The sequence below is a fragment of the Hetaerina americana genome, unplaced genomic scaffold (assembly GCF_022747635.1).
Source record: "Hetaerina americana unplaced genomic scaffold, ioHetAmer1.1.p SCAF_4, whole genome shotgun sequence".
NCBI lineage: Eukaryota > Metazoa > Arthropoda > Insecta > Odonata > Calopterygidae > Hetaerina > Hetaerina americana.
Genome location: NW_027286985.1, coordinates 20,024,361 through 20,046,065, shown reverse-complemented (window position 1 = coordinate 20,046,065; position 21,705 = coordinate 20,024,361). Strand labels below are relative to the sequence as shown.

Genomic DNA, 21,705 nt, shown 5'->3' with positions numbered 1-21,705 from the left:
TGAAAGTGGGCGGGGAATTCGTAAAATCAGTTAGGTTTGCTGATGACCAAGCTTTAGTTTGTCAGTCAGCCAAGGGTTTGCAAGCATTGCTGAGTGAATTGGAAATTCAGTGTGACAGGTATGGGATGAAAATCAATATTAATAAAACAAAGGTTATGCGATTTTCTAGAAAGTAAAAGGCTAAGCTAAACATTAAAATAGGAGGGCAAAAACTAGAGCAGGTAGAACAATTTACGTATCACGGTAGTGTTTTGGACCAACACGGTCAAAGTGGTAGGGACGTAAGGAGAAGAATTGCGCTAGGCAAAGAGGCTTTCACAAGGAGGAGGGAATGTGGAATCGCTGTGTTTTCTTTCTTTCTATACGAAGGAGGAGGGAGTTGATGACAGGGATGTTGAGTAAGGATATTAAGAAAAGACTCGTAAAAACTTTGACATGGAGCATAGCTATGTACGGTGCGGAAACATGGTCATATGCTGTATTTTTTTTCAAAATTTGTGAAGTTCATATCTGTCTATTTATATATGTCCTATATTTGTGTATACATGAACATGCACCTAATCTCTGGACAGATAGATGCATTATTATCATTTTCCCAATAATAATAATTGAATGTGAGGTTTTTATCAGGATCAAGCTGATGATTTTTTACTGTTGATCGAATTAAAACTTTCCTTGACCAGTATGACATCCCATAACATCACAACGTGACAAATACAGTCCACACAACTTATATGTGTGAGGTCATTGGCAGAATTGTATGCCTAGCTAGAAAGAAATAAAAGTTACACTGAATTTGCAAGTTTAATTGAAAAATGTCTAATAGTTAATTATTATTAAGTAACGACTGGTCAACCCATTTAATTTATTTATCTTTAACTGATTGCCAACAGATTACAAATTTAAGGTGATGCACTTGCCCACACATTTCTTCAGTATGAGAAAAGTCTACATATTCATTCATGGCCAGGAAGGGATCAAACACTATTGATTTATCACATACATGATAATTTTTTGTGCCCAGAAAAATTTCCGCCATCATTTCAATGTATTATTTAGAAAACAAACTGCAGAAATTTCCATCTTTCTAATGCCAAACAAACAATTACGAGTTTGATTCCGAGGAGTGCATTTTTTTTAATATGTACCTAAAATCCAGATATGCAAGCATTTCAGCAGTAGGTGCTCTGTACACAGCTGCCAATTTTTTCTTGGGGGTGTCATCTGTGTCCAGAGTAAGTGGCCAAGATTTGATGTCAACAACATTACTGGCCTCCTATAAAAAAAGAAAAAATATTTTTCAATCTGTGCTTGGCCCAGTACTTTTCACTATCATGATTAATGATTTGCCCAGTAATATGAAATCTATACCTGTTTTATATGCTAATAACACCACTTTTGAACAAAATGTCAACATCTGGAAGATGCAAAGGTATGAACTAGCGCTACCCAAAGACAGGCTAAGGAATGGTTTGTTATTAATCATTTACCTTTAAATACTACATAACTCCAGCATATTTTATGCAGTCTTAAATCAAAAATAACTGAAATTGGAATTGCTAAAATTCTAGGAATTTATATTGGTACAAAACTTAACTCTGAGACCCACATCAGTCAGATCTGAATAAACTGAGTAAACCTGTTTATGTGTTAAGAAAGCTCAACTTTATCATTTCAAATGAGTATTGTTAACACTTTACCATGCCTTCTTTCGATGCCATTTGAATTATGGTGTTGAGTTATGGGCTCATTCCCCACATGTTAAACTAATTTCTCTATAACAAAAGAGAGCTATTTGCTCTCTTATTAATACACCACCAAGTGTTCCTACAAGCCTTTTTTTTATTAGATATGGAATCATAACTATATTTAGTTTGCATATCTTTAAGGCTCTGATTCATGTGAGAGTTAATCTAGAAACTTATCAATTAAGATCTCACATCCATAACTACACCACAAGGGGCAAAGCGAATCTAAATGTTACTTATTGTAGATTGTCATCAACTTACAACACATTTCATAATTTGAATATACAACTGAATAACTACCTGCCTATTCAGTTGAAATTGGATTGTGTACTCTAATACTTGCATAGACCATAGACATAAGATGCCCAAAACTAAATCATATGAAAACTTACTTTTGATTTAAGAAGTTTTATCACATTTTGATTGGAAAGCACCAACACTGACTTGCTTACATCTACTATCATTCGGACAGTAGGAAGGGTAGTTTGAAGATTCTGAGGATGGGGTGGTCTAATTGTGACAGGTACAGCACCTAGAAAAAGATCAAGTATAATAAATTGAACACTACTGCTCATGCACATATAACAGGATTTAATTAAATTTTAAGGGGAAAGCTTCTCTTTGAAGGTCTGAACGTCTAACAAGGGAACACGGTATTTAATATACAATCATGGTAATTTGCACTGATGCTCTCTTTGCATTGCACCTACCGACATAGAGACAGCCATAGAAGGCACAAATTAGATCCACACCAGGAGGATAAATAAGAGCAACATGGTCCCCTGTGTTTATCTTTCCCTTTTCAAGCAGCAGGCAACCAACACGCTCTGCCTTCTTGTGCAGCTGGGAGCAAGATAACATTGTTGCCACCGCGCCTTTTGAGTTCAGCAAGGTAAATATCACGTGGTCAGCTGTAGTCATGGCTCGCCACCTTAAAATCTCTGAGATGAACTGATACTGAAATGAAAGGGAATTTATTACAATGCTATCCACTCTCCCTTAAAGCTCTCCAGATTTAGATAACTTAGCAATTAAAATTTTCACTTTTAGAAACCTTAAACTACATTTCTTTTTAAAAAATTTGATGAAAGTCAACTTTAACACCATAAATTTCAACTTTCAAAGTTTTGTTTAAGTACCAATTCCAATTAAATGTTCACTTAGTGAATTAGTATTTTAATTTTCAGGCTCTTTCTTCATATATGGAGCTAAATTCATTAGTCGACTTAATATTTTATAGAATTCCTCAATATATATACAAAGTTTTATCCTTATTTTTTAACTTTAAAATCAGAGATAATAACAAAGTTTTAACATGTTTCTTTCCTTGCTTCCTTATCTACCATTAATGTATTCATTGCTTTCATTTCCAATATTGCAATTTATGCTTATGGGGCATTACTTCACTTCTGGCACTTACTCGGTCAAGTTGCTTAAAATAACACTTAAGGTGAAATGTAAAATTGAACTTTTCCTAATCAATTCATTTACAACATAATTTAATATTTTATCTGATTATTGTCAAAGTTTATACATTTAGTACAATCATACAAGACACTGAATGCCCTTCATTATCATTCCGCTCTTCTATGCATAACTTGCTTGCAAGTGTATTCTAATGCTTGCACATAAATTCTTAAAGAGTCGACTTTTTCAAGTTTTGGATATACTAATTTTATGGTTGAGAGGAAGGGTGAAAAGAACAGTGGAAATATCAAAAACAAAGGGTTACTCGAGATGAATGTGAATTTTAATAACACATTGGTTCCAATGAAATGAAAGGAAAATGAATCCATGCCTTGAAAGTGTTCTTGTGCTTAAACATTGAACATAAATGAAAGCTGTACACAGCAATTACTGGCATAAACAGAAAATAAAATTGTGGAAATAAGAAAGATATTACAGTTATCCCCAACTTAACATGAGAGAGATGCCCTGGAAATGTACAAAATGAGTCCATGTTGCGTGAAAATATGACTGTCCTAATCAACAGTTTAGAAGACATTTATTAGTAATTGAAAAGAAAAATTTTAATTGTTTCAAATAAAGATAAGTTTAATTATGGTTTCATTTACAAGATTACAAAAGGAATGAACAATAAGGCCTTATTTAGACAATTTTCAGGAATAGAGTCCAATATATGTGTGTCTATAGGGGACATGGTAGTTCAGGAGCAGAGCATTGGACCACTGACTGGAGGGCCTGGGTTCAATTCCTGGACACACCTCTCTGGGCACCCTTAGCTTCTCCTGAGCTGTGTGTTTTTTAGGTACCAGAACTTTCTACGGAACCGGAAACGGGCTTAGTATCAGGTGAAGTCTACCATCACCTACCAAATCAACCTTTGGGTTGATTACTAAGTTTAAGATTTTTTATATAAGCATACAATATATTAAACAATGCTCGTTAAATGCTGAAATGAAGAATCAGAATTATTGAAATAGAGCCATTGATGATGAGATTAACTTGGAACATGAAATTAGATTACAAACAGTATGGAAGCTTTCAGTAACATACAAAATCAAAGACATAATGTAAGGGTAATTAATTCTTCCTACTAGCCACTAAAAGTATGAAGTACTAAGAAAAAAGGTTCACTATTTATGCAATTAATTAAATAGCCTGGCATGGAAAATTACTTCAATTTTAGGATACAAACCAACTTTGTAAAATACCACTCACTTGTTCACTCTTCTTTGAGTGAAAGAGTTTCCTGAAATAATTAAGAGTGAGGCTTTTATGAATTTACATACTGCAAAAGAGAATAGTTAACTGGGTGTAAGTATATACAAAAAGCTCATTTCTTGACTTGAACTGGCAAGATAATTAAAATGTACTAACTTGAGTATAGACCTGAAAATTACTATAATAATAAATATTAAACTGGATTAAATCAACTGTGGATATTTTAATAGAAGTACTAAATTAAAAATGGTATTTTTACCAATCTAGCTACTTATTACGCTAACTATTGACTACCCTCTAAACTTTCTTATAGCGTCTCAGCCTTGAGCAAAGCATGCAACAGACTAAGTACATTGCTAATAATCAATCACTGGTGAAAGATGGTAAGGCTTACCTTCCTGGCTGAGTCAGACTCCTCATCGACAATGCCCATGTCCCTGCCTTGAGCAGATGCAAGCCGGTTTCCTTGCACGATATTGCCAACCATGACAGAAGCTGGGCCAACATCTGGAACAAAATTGGCAGCTAGGAAGCCACATTACAAATATGTCGTTGAAGCTGGAGAATCAATAACCTAATTTCTTTAATTGATTTTGACTGATGTATAACTTTTGATGAAAGTGTGCCATTAAAATCAAGAGGTGAATTATTTTGAAAGATCTTGATAATATACATTATTAAAAAAATTTTTCCTTCGTGAGATCTTTTTTATCTCAAAAAATTATTGATTTGAAAATTTGAAAAATGGCTATCAAGAGCTTAAAACTTGAATAAAAACCATGAAAGTTAGAGCTCTAACACAAAATAGAATTTATTCTTTGTGACAGGTTTGGGAACTATGGGATTAGCATAATAATTAACATTCACTAATCCTCTGAAAAACATCTAATCTTGCTTCTTTATCTATTACTTCATGCTCACTATTTCCAGTGATCTAACATAGGAAAGAGAACATATATGCATCTAATTTCAATTATCAGCAGTAAAAAAATTAGGGAAAATGATTCTCCATGCTTCCATATAATATATTTATATATATATGTAAGTATATTTAACTTTCTAGGACACAATATAAACACAAAGAGAAATAATCTTAAAAAAATGGCTAAACTTATATTTTGATTTTTTTTCAAGGACATTGGCCATTTCAATCAATGAAAAATTCCACAAGTAACTATGATAATTCTTTCGTTTAAACTTTATTTAATCTGAGTTAGTTTATGAGGGGGCATGAGAATGATAGAGGATATCAGACAACGATCAACACATGCACCTGACAATTGCGACAAAGCAAATAAGCTCAAGAGGAGGTAGAATTGTTTAACAATAATCTTCACACACTTTACATTGCTCTTTTCCAAACACAAGGTTATAATTTAACAAATCCCACAAAGAAACCAGAATAATGGTCATTAGAATACATCCCGTTACACCAACTAAAATGTTTTGTTAAAAAAAATCCAAGTCAGACATAGATAGTGATTAAAAGAATATTTACATGTTAATTTCATGCATTATGAAATATTTATTACTATTAAAAAGGCAGGCACTTTTTATGAAAATATATATGTATGACCATCGTTTACTATTTTTCACACTTTCTGCTTAAGCGCTTTTGCTAATGTGTGAAGTAAACCTCTTGAAGAAGCACCAATGATTAAAGGCTGCACAGGAAAAAACAAAAAAAAAACAATCAGAATGTAAGAAAACTCAAAAGAATATGATTAAACAATGAAGCAACACCACCTGAACATACATCAGCTCACACCAAGGAACAATAGCATCATGATTTTATGGCGGTTGCAATTAAAAGAAATACAGATATCAAGTATGAAGTTCTTCTTTAAAGTGCAAAATGACACAACGTTTTCAAAATTCAGACAAAATATATTATATAAAATGTCTAAAAATTTGTTCAGCGATGATGGAAACTTATTGATGCACTAGGCAACCACGGTTGGTTTCAATGTAACACTCCTTACAGATGATCATTTCTTAGCCTTAGCATATCCAAATATTTGATAGGATATTTTGAAGATTTGACTTAAGCTGGGAAAACATTAATGTGCAAATAAGGGCAGCAAGAATAACCCAAGATTGTTGAAATTGATTGTTTTAAGAGTTCAGAAGTTCAAAGGGAAGAAAATTATTCGCAACCACATAATGATTTGAAATCCTGGTAGTATGAGATTGCAAAAAATTGACTACATTTATAAAAAACTTTTCAATTTTGTGAGTCATGCTGTGGTTGACAAAAAACTGCAATTACACAGGACATGACAGGACACAGGAGGAATTAAAGATGGCGTCCAATGTTGTTATGCTCTCGTGTGATGTCTGTAAAAAACACTTCGAACACACTGATAAACTAATCTGCTGCGATTACTGCACAAGGTTTTTTCATCCTAAGTGCACCGGACTTAAGGACCTGCCACTAAAGGCGTTATTGGAGTGCCGTGATCTATTTTGGAAGTGTTTTTTCTGTCGAGCGTCCGACGTCAAAATTTCTAACATGGCGTCGGACATTGAATTTCTGAAGCGAGAACTAGTGAAGCTGAAAGCAGATCGTGAAGTTATTGCTTTGAGTGACAAATGTGTGGTCTCCTCTGCTGTCCGCCAAAACTCTGATAAACCCACTCCAGGCACTCTTGGCCAAGTGACATCGTGTTCCGAGGTAACACGCATCCACAATCGTCCGTTCACGCGAGGCTTTAAACGGCAGAATGCATCTGCTGAGCCTGCCATGCCCTGCGTTCAACAGCCTACCTCCCTATCATCTGAAACTTCTTCTGAAGCGATCATCTCTCAACTGAGTGTAACTATTTCACCTAATCCTTCTTCCAATTCTCCTAACGACGGCTTCATTGAAGTGAAAAAGCGGCGACGCCGACCACCTATTATGGGCTCCTCCAATAACAAGAGCTCTATCTCCGGCATCTCGCGGCGTTCTCATGTTCAAGTCTGGAATTTTCTTCCTGACACGACGAAAGACGAAATCATGTCCTATCTGAAGGTTAATTTGCCGGATCTTCTTGATTCTGCTGTAGACATTGAGCAACTTAAGGTAACCAGAGGCAATTATGCCTCCTTTCATTTGTCTGTGAATCAAGATTTACGTGAAAAGCTCCTTACCCCAGAGTTCTGGCCAAAAAATATCTGTATCGGAAATTATTCTTTTCGGAGACTCCGCCCGGAAATTGCAGCAGGATAACTACGCAATTAAAGATTCTCCATATTAACATTCAGTGTTTGCGCAATAAACTGATTGACCTTGAAGTATTTATGAGTGAACATAACCCTGATGTGATTTGTGTATATGAGCACTGGCTTCAGAAGGGGGAACTGCTTTTGTTCCGACTTACTGGTTACGTTCTCGCCGATGCTTTTTGCCGAGCAACAAGTAAAAATGGTGGTGTATTAATCCTAGTGTCTGTGAGACTGACATATTCCTCAGTGCCACTTATCCAGTTCTCCAATCCCCTTAATGAAGATCACCTGTTCGAGTCCAGTCTGTCTCGTATCAAAGGAAACAACCGTGATTATATAATTGTTACGATTTATCGTTCTCCAGCCAGTGATTTTGACGTGTTCCTTTCTAAATTTTATACATTGTTGGAATTAATCCATAAGTCTATTCCTAACCCGTTGCTGATTATAACTGGCGACTTCAACTGCAACCTACTAGAAAGCTCTAAAGCTAAATATGATCTGTTTGACATTCTGTCTTCCTTTGGCCTTTCTGTTACTAATATGGTAGCCACTAGAGTTTGCAGAACTACTTCTACTCTTCTAGATGTAGTTCTTACAAATTCCAGTGCAGAGTTATCTGAAACCGTAACAATCGAGTCTCATATTTCTGACCATTTTCCTCTTCTAGCCACTTTCACCTTCAGTGATAATAGTAACAGCAAGACCATTTTCAGAAGAAAATTTTCCGATGAGAATATTTCTAACTTCTTTGAGCGGCTAAGCTCCCATGACTGGTCGAACGTTTACAGCGATTACTGTTTTGACGACAACTTTCTTTACTTCTATTCTACTTACCTTGAATACTTCAATTTTTGTTTTCCCATTGGGCCAATTAGGTTCAAAACCTCAGTTTTATATCATAATAAGAAACCCTGGGTTACCGATGAAATTCGTAATCTTGCAAGGTACATGAAAGATTTAGCAGCATATTTTAGAAATAAAACTGACTCCTCCAGTCAACACGAATACTCCACTATGAAAAAGGAATACAGGACTATTCTTTACAATGCCAAACGATCATATAACAATTCTCGAATTACTAATGCCTCTAACAAATCTAGGGAAGCCTGGAAAATAATTAATGAATCCAAATCTATCTCAAATGTCAACTCTGACATTGTACTTCGTAATACTTCTGGAAAGCTCAATCAAAATACTATACAGATGGCATCCTCCCTCAATGAACATTACCTATCTCAGATAACTCCTACAAATCAGTGTAACAGTGGCAAATATCCCCTTATTTCCAACTCTTGTAACTCGCTATTCTTATATCCCTGTTCGGAACATGAATTAACTAAGGCAATGTCCAAAATTAGTAATAAATACTCTGCAGGTCTTGATGGAATACCAGCCACTATTTTTAAGAAATCTTACGAGGCAATTAAGCATCCATTATTATTTTTAATTAACAAATCTCTAAAGGTAGGGAAATTCCCTGCCACCTTGAAAGTAGCGAAAGTCTTGCCCCTCTACAAGGGCAAAGGACCTAAAGACGATATGAATTCTTATCGGCCCATTTCATTGCTCAACCAATTCGGTAAAATATTTGAATTAATTTTTTACAATCGCTTAATATTATTTCTGGAATCCCATAACTTACTTTCTCCCAACCAACATGGTTTCAGGAAACTCAGGTCTACATCCACAGCTATATATCAAGCAGTTAACAAAATAACTTCTGATCTTGACAATAGATCTGAATCTCTTGCCTTATTTTTCGATTTTTCAAAGGCGTTTGATGCTGTCAATCACAACCTCTTACTTCGAAAAATTGAATGCCTGGGAATAAGAGGGACTTCCCTAGACTGGGTTAGATCCTATCTCCTGGACAGAAAACAATGTGTAGCCTTAAGTAAACAAGGAAGAGAGTTCCTTTCTCCAGTAAAAAGTGTTCTATGTGGTGTACCCCAGGGATCTGTCCTGGGCCCAATCTTGTTCCTTATGTACGTAAATGATCTACCAACATTACTGAACTCTGTACCAGGCGTGCTGCCTGTCGTCTATGCTGATGACACAAATGTCCTCGTGTCTGCCTCCTCTGTAGACACACTAATATTAACCTCTGTTTCCGTTACCCAGCTGTTACATGAGTGGTGTCTCCTCAATTCCCTCCTCCTCAATGTTAGTAAATCTTCTTTAATTTACTTTGCTAATAAGAATAAATCAGCTGCTTGCATAACTGTAAATATTGATAACGAACTTATTGTACAAAAAAGTAAATCATGTTTTCTAGGCATCTCTATTGACAGTCGTCTGTCTTGGGATGACCATATTCTCAAACTTCGTAATAAGTTGAGTTCACTCTGTCATCTTATCAGATTCATTAGGCATACCGTCAATACTGAGGTCTTATTGTCTCTTTATTATAGTGAATTTTACTCTCATGTTGTTTATAGTATTCTTTTATGGGGCCCTACACCTAATGCAAATATTATATTTAAAATTCAAAAACGGATCATCCGACTTATTTGCTTTGCTACTCATGCAGCATCCTGTCGTCCCCTCTTTAAAAAATTGAAAATTTTACCCATTCCCTGCGTGTATATGTATTGCGCATCTTTGTATGTCAAAAGCAACTTCTCTAGTTATCTTTCCAATGCCAACGTTCACAATTATAACACAAGGCATTCTGCTGACCTCCACCAAAACTTTGTCAGAACCTGTACCACCGCCCATGGACCTAAACATATGGGCCTCAGGATTTTTAATAAACTTCCTAAAGAACTGAAAGCACAACATAAGCTGCCTATATTTAAGCTCAACCTTCAGAAATATTTACTCTGTAAAATGTTTTATTCTATTAATGAACTTCTTGTCCCATGAGTTTCTTTGTATTTAAACATGTACTTAGTATTTATCATTTCTTTATATAACATTGACGTGTCCTATATCTGTGCTTGTTTTTTACAATTGTACAAATCTGCTGGGCAAATAAAATTACTTACTTACTCATGTAAATGACCTGGAATACAAATGAGGCATCTTTATGGCTTTTGCCAGTTATTCAACTTCTATAACAATTTCACAGTTTAACTCTCAGGACTCTTAATCTACCCTGGATTTCCAAAAAGGACTGAGATAAATGATGGGAGGATAGAGAGTACTAAGGATTCTGTGCTAATGGGGATACTTTTTGCTACAGCTAGTGCTTTATTCACTGTTTCCACTTTACCCCTGCAATGACTACATGTCAATGTTATTCTTTTCATGACATTTCTGTTAACAACATCACGAATGTTCTTGGTCACTGGCTATTGAGCATGTGCATTATGGGACTCCAGCAGAAAACTAACATCTAATTAGAGTATTAATGGGTGTTTACTATTCTTCTAATAGACTCCTTTCATACCATGGGAACTCTGAAATATGGCATGCATGGCTTGTAGTGATAAAATGCTAGTGACATCAATTTGTGTTAATGTTAGGGGAATGAATTCAAAAGAAGAGTTTTACATATTTACAGAATAACTGATGAGGAAATTCTTAAACTTCAGACCTGATTTTGAAAGAGGCTACATTATTGTAGCAATTGTTTCATGGAAAGTGAAAGTCAAGCACCAAGAGTTTTAGCATGAAGTATTTTGGGGTGAAAAGAAACTTTTCTGCATAAAATCTTTACTGAGAAAACAACAGAAGCAATTAAATCACCTTATATAATGTATGGAAAGATTATCCTAAAATCAGGGAATTTTTGAAGCAGGTAACTGATAGCTTAATTTATTAAGCAAGTCTGAATAGAAAGAAAAGAGAAAGAAAGAAATCAATGAATGAAATGCAGGGGCCATTCGCTGAAATGAAATAACCAATTTGGGAGGAACTGTTTTTTCAACATTTTTTTTAAACCATGGATCCTTCTACCATGCAAAGGTTAAAACATCTATGACGTTAGATGATACAGATTTGTCTTCTGCCTATCAAATAATCATGCATAATTTATTGAAGTATACAGTAAAGCATCTCAGTTTTCAATCATTTGCATTTAATTCATGTGAGATTTTCACAATCATTAAGAATTTTTTGGTGGTTCTTTTCCTTGCACAGGTGTTAGCCACAGAAAATACACTTGAAAGATGAAGTTTGGAAAACCAATCTCCAAGAACTGAATTCTATGGTAGCATACAGTGAGAATATCATTTTCAATTCCAGGGAATGAAAATATTAAGGTCTTGAATTTCCTAAGTTAAATCATACAAATAAGTCTAAGAACTTGTTCATCATCCCAATGCTGGAATGTTTGACTTCGAGGTGGTAATGTACTTGAATGATAAAATTCAACAAAAGAATTAAAAAAGAAAAATTTCTGGTGGAAATTTCAGATGCAGCAATTCTTGCAGTGAGGGTCTGGAGCATGCTTTGACTATAAAAAATTTCAAGACTTTAACATGGTTTGATGCATTTTGGAAAGATACTTCCTCCTTGGAAGCAGACAACACAAAATAAAGCAATCTTTAAACCAAATGTCATCTTTTGAATAGTTTTTCCTTGCACACAGTACTAATGATATCTCCAAGCTAAATAAAGCTATATCAAATGACATAACAAATGCACTGGCTCCATAGAAGTCTGAAGTGAAACTCCTGGGAGTTAATGCAAACATATACCTAGCAAGGAATGCAAGAAATCCATCATAACCTAACAACCCATGGAACATTCACAGGAAAAATCCAAATTACAAAAACACAAGCTACAGAAATCAGCGACTAACTGCGATTTGTGAAATACATATTGATGTTTTAAAATCACAAGCTAGATAAATATATCTTATTGTGTCATTTTATTACAATAAAATCAAGATGATGCAATCTCAAAAATATTATCCACCAAAAATCCATAAAATCATGACACTAGCATTAAATGACAAGGATCAAATGCAAGAGCATTAAAGAAAAAAATGTACTTTAATTTTTCAAGTAATAACTCACTGCAGAAAATATACATACGAAAATACTCCTCAAAATAATTTTTAAAGGAAAACAGATTATTTTTTAATGAATATTAGCCTAATATATGATGAGTTTCCCAGTATCATCTATGTTCTTTAGGAAAACAACATCTTAGTTCCTATGTACGTTAAATTATGAAAATATATTTATACACAGAGATTTGGAAATTTTATAACTAAATCTCATAAAAACAAATTCAGTTATCTCATGCATTTAATTCACTTGATCCCTACAGGAAACCATGAATGGTGACATCAGTAATATCATTTTAAGTTTCCTACACCTATCAGTAAAATGATTTCTTAGAATTTTGACAAAAACAAATATCTATTTAATTTAGAGATTCCATAGAAATTCAAAATTATTTATAAACAATAGCCAAGGACATAAGCTAAGCCAGCAAAAAGGTTAAACATTTTTGCTGAAATTTTCCATATTAAATTCTCAATTACCATTCACATTTTATAACAAGTGTGAATAAAAAATTGTTTTGATGCCTTGTTTTCTTCATTTTCTGGATAAACAAATAAATAAACAAACATATTACTTTTGCTGCAGTGTTTAAGTGCATAAAAAGGGACTTCAAACAGAACAAATTATGTTCTTAAAAATAGGAACTATTTCCCGATGCAAAAGAATGCACTTGATTTACAAGGCTTGTATGACATAATTTCATTTCAGTATGCACAGAAAAAAATTATTGAGTGAAGATGGGATTAAAATACTCTGAGGTGCAGTTGTAATAAAAATTAATTTCACCTATCCTGATCAATTATCAAACTTACCCCTCTCTCCTCCTAAATTCCTCGCTTCATGCAATAAATATTTAAGTGAATCCTTTCATTTAATGTGGAAAATTACAACAATCAGATTCAAGTGAAATTTCAAATAAGGTTAGAGGAAAGATAGATTTACCCATTATTAGTTAGTTTCAGATGAAATAGTCAAACAGTTAAACAGACTGGAAGTAGAACATTGAGAAGTATTGTTAATTCACATAAAAAGTATAGTGTACAAAACACTGTAAAATGTAGACAGTACATTAACGTGGCATAAAGATGCAATGAAATTCAAAAACAGTTAACTCAATTTTAGCATTAGTTGAGTTAGTAAGGCACTAGTCACAGCTAACTTCAGAAAACATTAACTAATTTTTACTAATAAAAAATTATTTTGCATGGCTATCCTTAATCATGCAATCTGGCATGTACATTTTCTTAACCATTCTCACAAAAAATTATCCATAAATGCAAAAAAAGCAAGATTTATTAGTCCCTGGTTTCATCATTCTTGTGGAATTTTAGTTTTCTTGTACCTATTTGTTAAAAGCAATTTATGCTTACAAGAGCTTTTGGTGCAAACATGCAAATTAATTTGCAAGTAAGCTTAACAAGTAGTGCTTTCTGTGGAAAACTCATTAAAATGAGTGGAGAGAAGTTTAGCTTAGAACAAAAAACTGTTCTAAAAGAAACATGTAATTATGAACATCATATCCTAGGGAAACCATTACATTGTTTTACATTTTAAAATTTTCAACTATGCAGAATAAATGATGACACTATCATTCACAAGTCAGGACATTTTTACCATCTCCACCAACTTTTAATTGCCTTGAAAATATTTTATAATCATTGATGAGGGGAAAACCTTTCCAATAATTATGAAGAACATCTCAAGCTATCAGGGCTGTGTCTGGAAGGGCTACAAAAATGCCTGGCTTTGCAAATTGGGGTAAATTTCTATTACCTATTCCCTCTTTACATAGTGGGTGACAGTGCACTAGTCCCAATGCATTGCCATGCACATAACTGGACCTCATGCTCAAGGTGGTGAGGCAGATGGGCAAGTGTACGAGATTTAAAAGAATTTTCCACTGAATGGTTTTAAAAACTGAGAACATACCTGCATGGATCTCACGAGGTTTGGGCAGGTTGGTGACAGTGGTGTGGGGACATAGTAACACATTGGCAGGGTGTAGGGTTCCTTCGAGAAAGCGTCTCTTTGTTTCAGACAGGTGGATTCCCCCAAGGGGCGTCTTTGGGAGGTAATTTGGAGGAACAAGGGCAAGGCAATAGATGCCCACTTGATGGATTGAATCAACCGCTTGTAGAACTCGAGACATCCACTGAAAACTCTGAAAAGACAATGTAAATCAAATTAATTTAAGGGTTACACATAAACACATACAGTCCCAACTAGCTGTGATGGAAAGAATGCGCCACTCCTAAGAGTACCGATAAGTGAAAGAAATACTCATTAAAGTGGCACATGTTATTACCACATTAAACTTGATGCTGAAAGAATAAGCATAAACACTACTACACTTTTACGTAAGCAAATAGAAAAGACAAAATTACAAGTTTGCCTGGAAAGTTTCCCCACAACCTCTCAACGCCATGGATATAAATAGGCGAATCTAGTATTGAATGTATTGCTGGCAAAGATTAACTGGTAGAAAACTATTATCTAAAGTTAAAAGAATTAATTGGCTAAATGATGACCTTATACAGACTTTCACTGTGAACATTAATAAACACATTAATGAATGCATGTAAAGTGTGCCTCCTCATTAGCAAGAGATACACAAACGCTGAGATCAATGATTCCAAGCCTTGCTTCAAGTAATTTAACTTTTTGAAAGACAAACAAGATTACATGTAGCTATACAGCTGACACCTGACGTTAATGATTCTATCATTGATTATTAAGTAATTTTAACATGATGGGGATGAAGAGGCTTTATCAATTATTCTAGAAGGAAGGTAAATTTGGGAATGATCACTTTATGTAATTAATATTTTTTACACATCAGGGAGTCCACTAACTATCAGTGCCCTGACTGACTTTCACTACTTGGGCAAATAAATCTCTAATTTTTGTTTTAATGGAATTGGACATGCCAAATAAGAACCATACGATTTCAAAAAATGACAAGGAACTTAAATTTATCATGGAGTTACAAAAACGTGTATTCATGAAAACTTGCCTCTTCCTCACTGCAATCTGGCCTTTGTTCAGCAATTACACAAATCCTTTCATCCCTGAGGACCCTGATGCTGAAAACTGCAATCCTTCCCCTGTAGATAAACTTCATTGGCTCCACAGCCAACACGGTGGCAATGATGTCATCAGCATTATGCTTACGGCCAGTTACAGTCATGAGACCATCTCTGGAACCACATACAAATACCAAACCACCCTGCAGAGGAAATATAATGCATGACATTTACTCCCAAGAGTACAGGTTGTACACATTGCATTAACATGGTAAAGAAAAAAAAAAAATATATATATATATATGTATTTCCACCTCCCTCTATACAAATAATTCAGTCTTACCGGTCCAAGAAATCCAAGCAAACCACTTCTGACATACTCTCCTTCACCCAGGGGCTTCCCATCACCTTGCAAAGGCTGTACACGGAATGTGCTGTTCGTGAGGCCCTGAAGACCCCAGTACTGATTTCCTGTAGCTGCAGACTGAACACATATTTCTCCCACCTCATCTGTTTTGCACAGGTATGACTGCCCCTCTATCTTCACCACCACTATCACACCTGTAACAGCAAATTAAGTGTGCAAACCAATTGAAACCAACCACACAAGTTTATAGGACTGCTCACGGTGTCTTGTACGAAAAACTAATTACTATAAAAGTGAGCCTTCTGGAAAATAAGTGGCAAACATGTACTTTAGACATCAAAAATAATACACGGTAAAGATGATATGTGATGATGAGGTAATTCTAGAAACAATGTGACTTTTCTTGCACATTATGGCAAGATATTAAAAGCAAATCACATTTACAGATCAGAAGCCATGCAATGCAATATCCAGAGTGATCTGGTAGGAATAACAATAGATACCAATTTGACTGAGAAATTATCACCACCCAAGAAGACTGCAGAACAATACAAACAATCTATCTTATTAAATTTAAATGACGGAAATATAAGATTTTACAGTATCTTTCAAAAGGGTATACACAAATTCATAACATGAAAAAGGAAATTATATGAGTGTTAACTTACAGCCAGGCATAACCTGTCCACAGTCTTGTAAAGTGAGTGAGGTTAATGAGTTTTCTTGGTCTACCCGAACCACACCATAACTGAGACCTGACATAGAGAGGACACCTCTTCCTGTTGAATTCACACCTGCTCGTCCAGGCCTAAGAAAAATGAAATTACCTTGAAAATGATTTTTTTTAACACATTATTATGATGAAATTTGCTATGAAAAAATAGACTTGGATAGACTTCAAAATTTCCAGTTGCTGCTCAATATTATTCATATAATAAATTACTAGTCATCCTTCAAAGAGGAATTCACAAATAATGAACACTAAACATGACTGCTGTACTTCAAAGGTTCAAACAATGACTTGAAAGGATTCACCAATAAAAACAATGAAAGGACTTGAAAAATGAATTGAAAATACCTCTACATATCTTTATCTCATTTTTATTCATCACATAAAAAATAATTATTAATATAAATATTGACTGTAAAGAGAATTTTTGAAAAAATCCTCATGTATTACTTCTGTTTCAAACAGTTTCCACTTCAGAAAAAGAACCCATTAAGTAGATACTTGACTCTTTGAACGTTATGATCTTATCATTCATCAACTGATAAATTGCCAGAAAAATTTCAACTCACCTGCGTATTGAAACAGTAAGAACCTCACTGGAAGATGCACAAGGGCATATGGCATCTGAGCGCAGGCCTTTTGATTGGAAAACACTGAGGAACTGATCACAAGATGAGAGAGACCACGGATTGGCTCCATCAGCCACAAGAAGTAACCTCAAAGATGCTAGACTAACTTCTTTGTGATCTTTTGTTGCCAAAAGTCCCCAATGAAGGTCTCTAGATTTAACTACGGCAACACTCGCTGAAAGGCAATTTTATAATAAGAGATAAAATTTGTGAATATAAAATGTCAAATGCAACAGTCAATTCCAAAATTTAGAGATATGTTAACTATTCAGCTGAGAGAGGTGAGAGACAAATTGACTTTTGTATGGGAAACTTAATTATTTTTATAATCACAAAAATTCTTTAAAATTTAAAAGGATTTATGAAAGACCCATTATAAGCTGGAAATTCCCAAAGAAATTAAGAACGATTTTCTCCTGAGGAAGCAAAGTAAAATTGGTTTTTGAAAAACTGGGAACCTAGACAATATCAATGGTAAATATATTAGTTTGGAAATAACAACATCTCACAGTTTTGCTCCAATAGTTCCTTAAATTGGCACTGATGTCAGTGAGTCAATTGTAAGATACTTATTTATACACAATTTTTGAAGATGCAAGTCATTCAGCATATGGCAAGTTATTTGAATATCATAAATGCTTAATAAACTTCTATATCTATTTTTTTCATGCAACCAAAAAAATTATCTGAATTTACCTCTATATTTGGTAATCATCTGCATCCAAGAGGCAGGATTGACCTTCATCAGAGCATATGGTATGAAAACCACATGCATGCCATTCAAAACACTAGCAAGCACACTATGCCATAACCCAACTTCTCGTTTGAAGTCCAGAACACAAACCATCACTTCACCCTCTGTATAATTACAGCCCATTGTCAGAGTACGGCAGTGAGCAAGCATTGCAGACCTGGTCACAGTAACACCCATTGCAGAACCATCTTTGTCAGTTGTATACTATATGCAAAAAGGAAATGGGTAGTCAGTTGCATCAGCATTCAGCAGAAAACAGTTTTGCAGAATAAAATGTAATCAGTCAAAATATTTATGACAGCAAAGCACACAATAACAAAGAAATTGATCAAAGGACAAAAAGGACAAATTACTGCAATATTGTGAGGATAGGACGGAGCATGAAGTTTATCATTGTATAGGCAACAATAAATAAAACTTTCACTTTCCTTTGTGGTAACATAAAAATATGTTGTTAAGGAAATCCCAATTAATTCTTTATTTCCAAAAAAGGTGAAACTACTTTCCTTTATCAATCCACATAACAGCTTTCGAACTTCCAGCTAATTGAGACCTAAAGGAGTCCCATGTAGCAGATGTAGAAATTCTTTGAAGTAAAGAATCTTGTTAAGTTAACCCAAATATTACAATGATCAATATACCAGAAAAAAGTTACCACCGATTCAGAGGTAAAAATTCAAATAAATTAATAGTTTTAGCAAGAAATTGATATTCTTTAAGTAAGTGTTACAAACTATTGCATAAAAACAATTTGAGTCATAATCGCTAATTTAATGTAACTTACTTAAGAATATCCTACTTATGGGATGTTATAAATGAAGCCTTAAACTGTGCAAATAATTAACTTAATTCAAAACTGAGTATAAAACCTTAAACACAGTAATCAACCCTAAGGTTGGTTTGGTAGGTGATGGTCGAGTTCACCCAGTACTAAGCCTGACGGTGTGTGAAATCCACACATCAGGGTAGGGGGGCCCATTCCTTTCCCTGTGCTGGCTATGGTTTCCCAGGAAGACCTGGTACCCAAAAAATCACAAACAAAGCTTGGGTGGAGCTGAGGGTGTCAGAGAGGCTTGCCCAGGAATCAAACCTGAGCCCTTTGGTCAGTAGTCCAATGCTCTACCACTAGACTTCCGTGACCCTTAAAACTGAGTATACTGAGCACAAATTTAAAATAAAAGAAAATATTTAAACATAAATTTGTTGTTCTATTAAGTCTTTATTTCATAGAAATTACCCATATATTTAAGAATACCTAACATCCGAATATGGGCGAATATTTGCCTAAGGCAAGTATGAGGATTGATTTCACTATAATTACACTAGATTCAGATGAAATAAAAATAAAAGTGATATTTCACAAAAAATAATTATTTCTAAACATACCCATGCTGATGGGCACTAGGCTTTCATTAAGTAGCTCAATACTCACTTCTATGTAGGCAGGGGTGTCATCTGTGAGCCTAGGAGGAGGCAACCACTCCTTTGGTGTTTTAGCAAGGTGCTCGGTGACAAACCACTGAAGCTTGGGCCACCCCTTAAATGCTACTACTTCCCCTGCAGCTGTTTTAGGCAATCCTTTGAGACAAGCTTCTGATGTCAAAGCCACTTGAATACCACAGCTACCAAGTAAAAATCCGATCTGTTGTGATCCAGCATCCTGCAAATTAAAAATACAAATTATATGTTACTGGTTACATTCATCCATTACTGGGAGATTCGAGAACAAGGTTTTCTTTAAAGATAACCAGAAAACTATTACATGCCACTAAGAAAGTAAATATTTAATGTTTGCAAATGAATCATACAAATAAAGTCAAAGAATTGGGTACAAATTGAAAAAAATACATAAATTACCAAAATGAGTTGAATTTCAGTATAGAATTCCAAAAGAATTTGATTAAGCCATGAAAACCAGTTTTCACCCTGTCCTATCATTTAGGATTAGATTACATTTGATTGGGTACGATGTGTGGTGAGGATTAACACTCGAAAAAAAGGGCGATTAATTTTTCATTCTTGTAATTAATATGCTTTAATACATACATGGTAACTCAGCCAATGTAAATATGTACTTTAACATGTGATTAAGATCATAAACAATACAAATTCTGGGAGTTACTTTTGGAGTAACCACTTTTTCACAGCTGGTAATGCAAAGAGCTATTTTCTTTTGACTGATTTAGGAAATAGCAGTTCATTGGTTTCATTTCGAAAAACAGTCTTAACTGCATGATAAAAATGCAGAAGTAGTAGCATTAAAAGAATAGAAAGAAAGGTAGAAGAGAGTTCACAATAGAAGGTAAATCACCCACAATTCTTTTAAGTGTTAACCAAGGGTACATTTTCACCTATACCTTGACACAAATCATGCTAATTAACCTCAAACCAAGGCTCTGCGACGTCTCATACATTTTTTTGCAATAATTATTTATCAAAGATTCTGCTTAACTAATACATATAGCAGGAAAAATTACTTCATTTGATCCACGAAAAGGTTTGTATTGCATAAGTATTTCAGGTAACTGATAACTATACTTGCACTTAAAAAATCAGTTTTCAAAAATTTCTTATTTGCATTCCATTATTATATTGGCAGGAGGACAGTATTGCTAGGATACTTAAAAAATTAAAAAAATGTATGCATACTAACCCGTCTAGTTAATGGGACTTCTATTGGCACTGGAACTATTCCTGCTTGAAGACAACCATAAAATGCACATATAAAATTGATGGGGTCATTGTTGGGATAGACCAGGGCCACGCGATCCCCTGATTTAAGGCATGAATCACCTTTGCTAAAAGCTTTGTTCAATAATGTATAGGCTATTTTCTGAGACCTGCTAAGAAGCTTTCCTGGAATGGACAATAGATTAGACATTAGATATGTAACTAAATGTAAAATATTATCATATAAATATTTGATCATTAACGGTGCTTACCATATGTAAGGGTGATGCTTAGTTTTCCATTTGGATCCAGTACAGTGGCTACAGGAGCCTTGTAGGTAGCTGATCCATACCTTTGGATAGCTGCCTCAAGGTTACGTGGGAGACCAGAAGGAACCTTAGAGACCAAAACAATGGTAACTGATTAGCAAATGAAAGAACACTATCTTCATAATTGAGAATCATAAATAAATAGGCTTCAACTGGTATAAGAACACTGAAGTAGTCATCAGGTGTTCAATACTTATTTTTGGTAGAGCACATATTGCATTGAAGCAATCCCCTTTAAAGGTGGCCCACAGAACTATTCAGGTTTAAGTATTAACTTGATTTAATGTACGCAAACTTCATGGCATCCTAACATATCCCCTGATACACACAGGTATGGAAAATATAATTGAATGTGACATCAATACTTCTCTCAAAATAATGTCTTATGATAATAAAGGTTAACTTGAAAAGTAAACCTGGCCTCATATAAAATCAAATGAAAATATAGTACAATATTTATGTATTATCCTTTACAAAAAATGCTAACTTAGGTTTTCTCCATGAATTCTAAATGTTTTAGGGCTATTGAAAGAATCCACTTGAAGATTTTAACACACACACACATTAAAAGTGATTACACTCTTGATGAAAAAAGCATAAAA

The 21,705-nt window shown here is 34.5% G+C and overlaps 1 protein-coding gene across 1 annotated transcript in view; it reads right to left on the bottom strand.

The window, feature by feature from the left end:
* Positions 1–21,705, bottom strand: part of DIP2 (disco-interacting protein 2) — a 409,814-nt gene that overhangs the window by 15,205 nt on the left and 372,904 nt on the right. The window contains exons 10-22 of the mRNA XM_071590132.1: positions 21,047–21,170; positions 20,758–20,960; positions 19,537–19,764; positions 18,047–18,308; positions 17,291–17,525; positions 16,660–16,799; positions 15,968–16,185; positions 15,615–15,827; positions 14,531–14,762; positions 4,828–4,958; positions 2,459–2,705; positions 2,141–2,280; positions 1,149–1,276 (exon numbers count right to left, since the gene is read on the bottom strand). Of these exons, the coding sequence (XP_071446233.1) occupies positions 1,149–1,276; positions 2,141–2,280; positions 2,459–2,705; positions 4,828–4,958; positions 14,531–14,762; positions 15,615–15,827; positions 15,968–16,185; positions 16,660–16,799; positions 17,291–17,525; positions 18,047–18,308; positions 19,537–19,764; positions 20,758–20,960; positions 21,047–21,170 (2,501 nt within the window). The remainder of the gene's footprint in view (positions 1–1,148; positions 1,277–2,140; positions 2,281–2,458; positions 2,706–4,827; positions 4,959–14,530; positions 14,763–15,614; positions 15,828–15,967; positions 16,186–16,659; positions 16,800–17,290; positions 17,526–18,046; positions 18,309–19,536; positions 19,765–20,757; positions 20,961–21,046; positions 21,171–21,705) is intronic.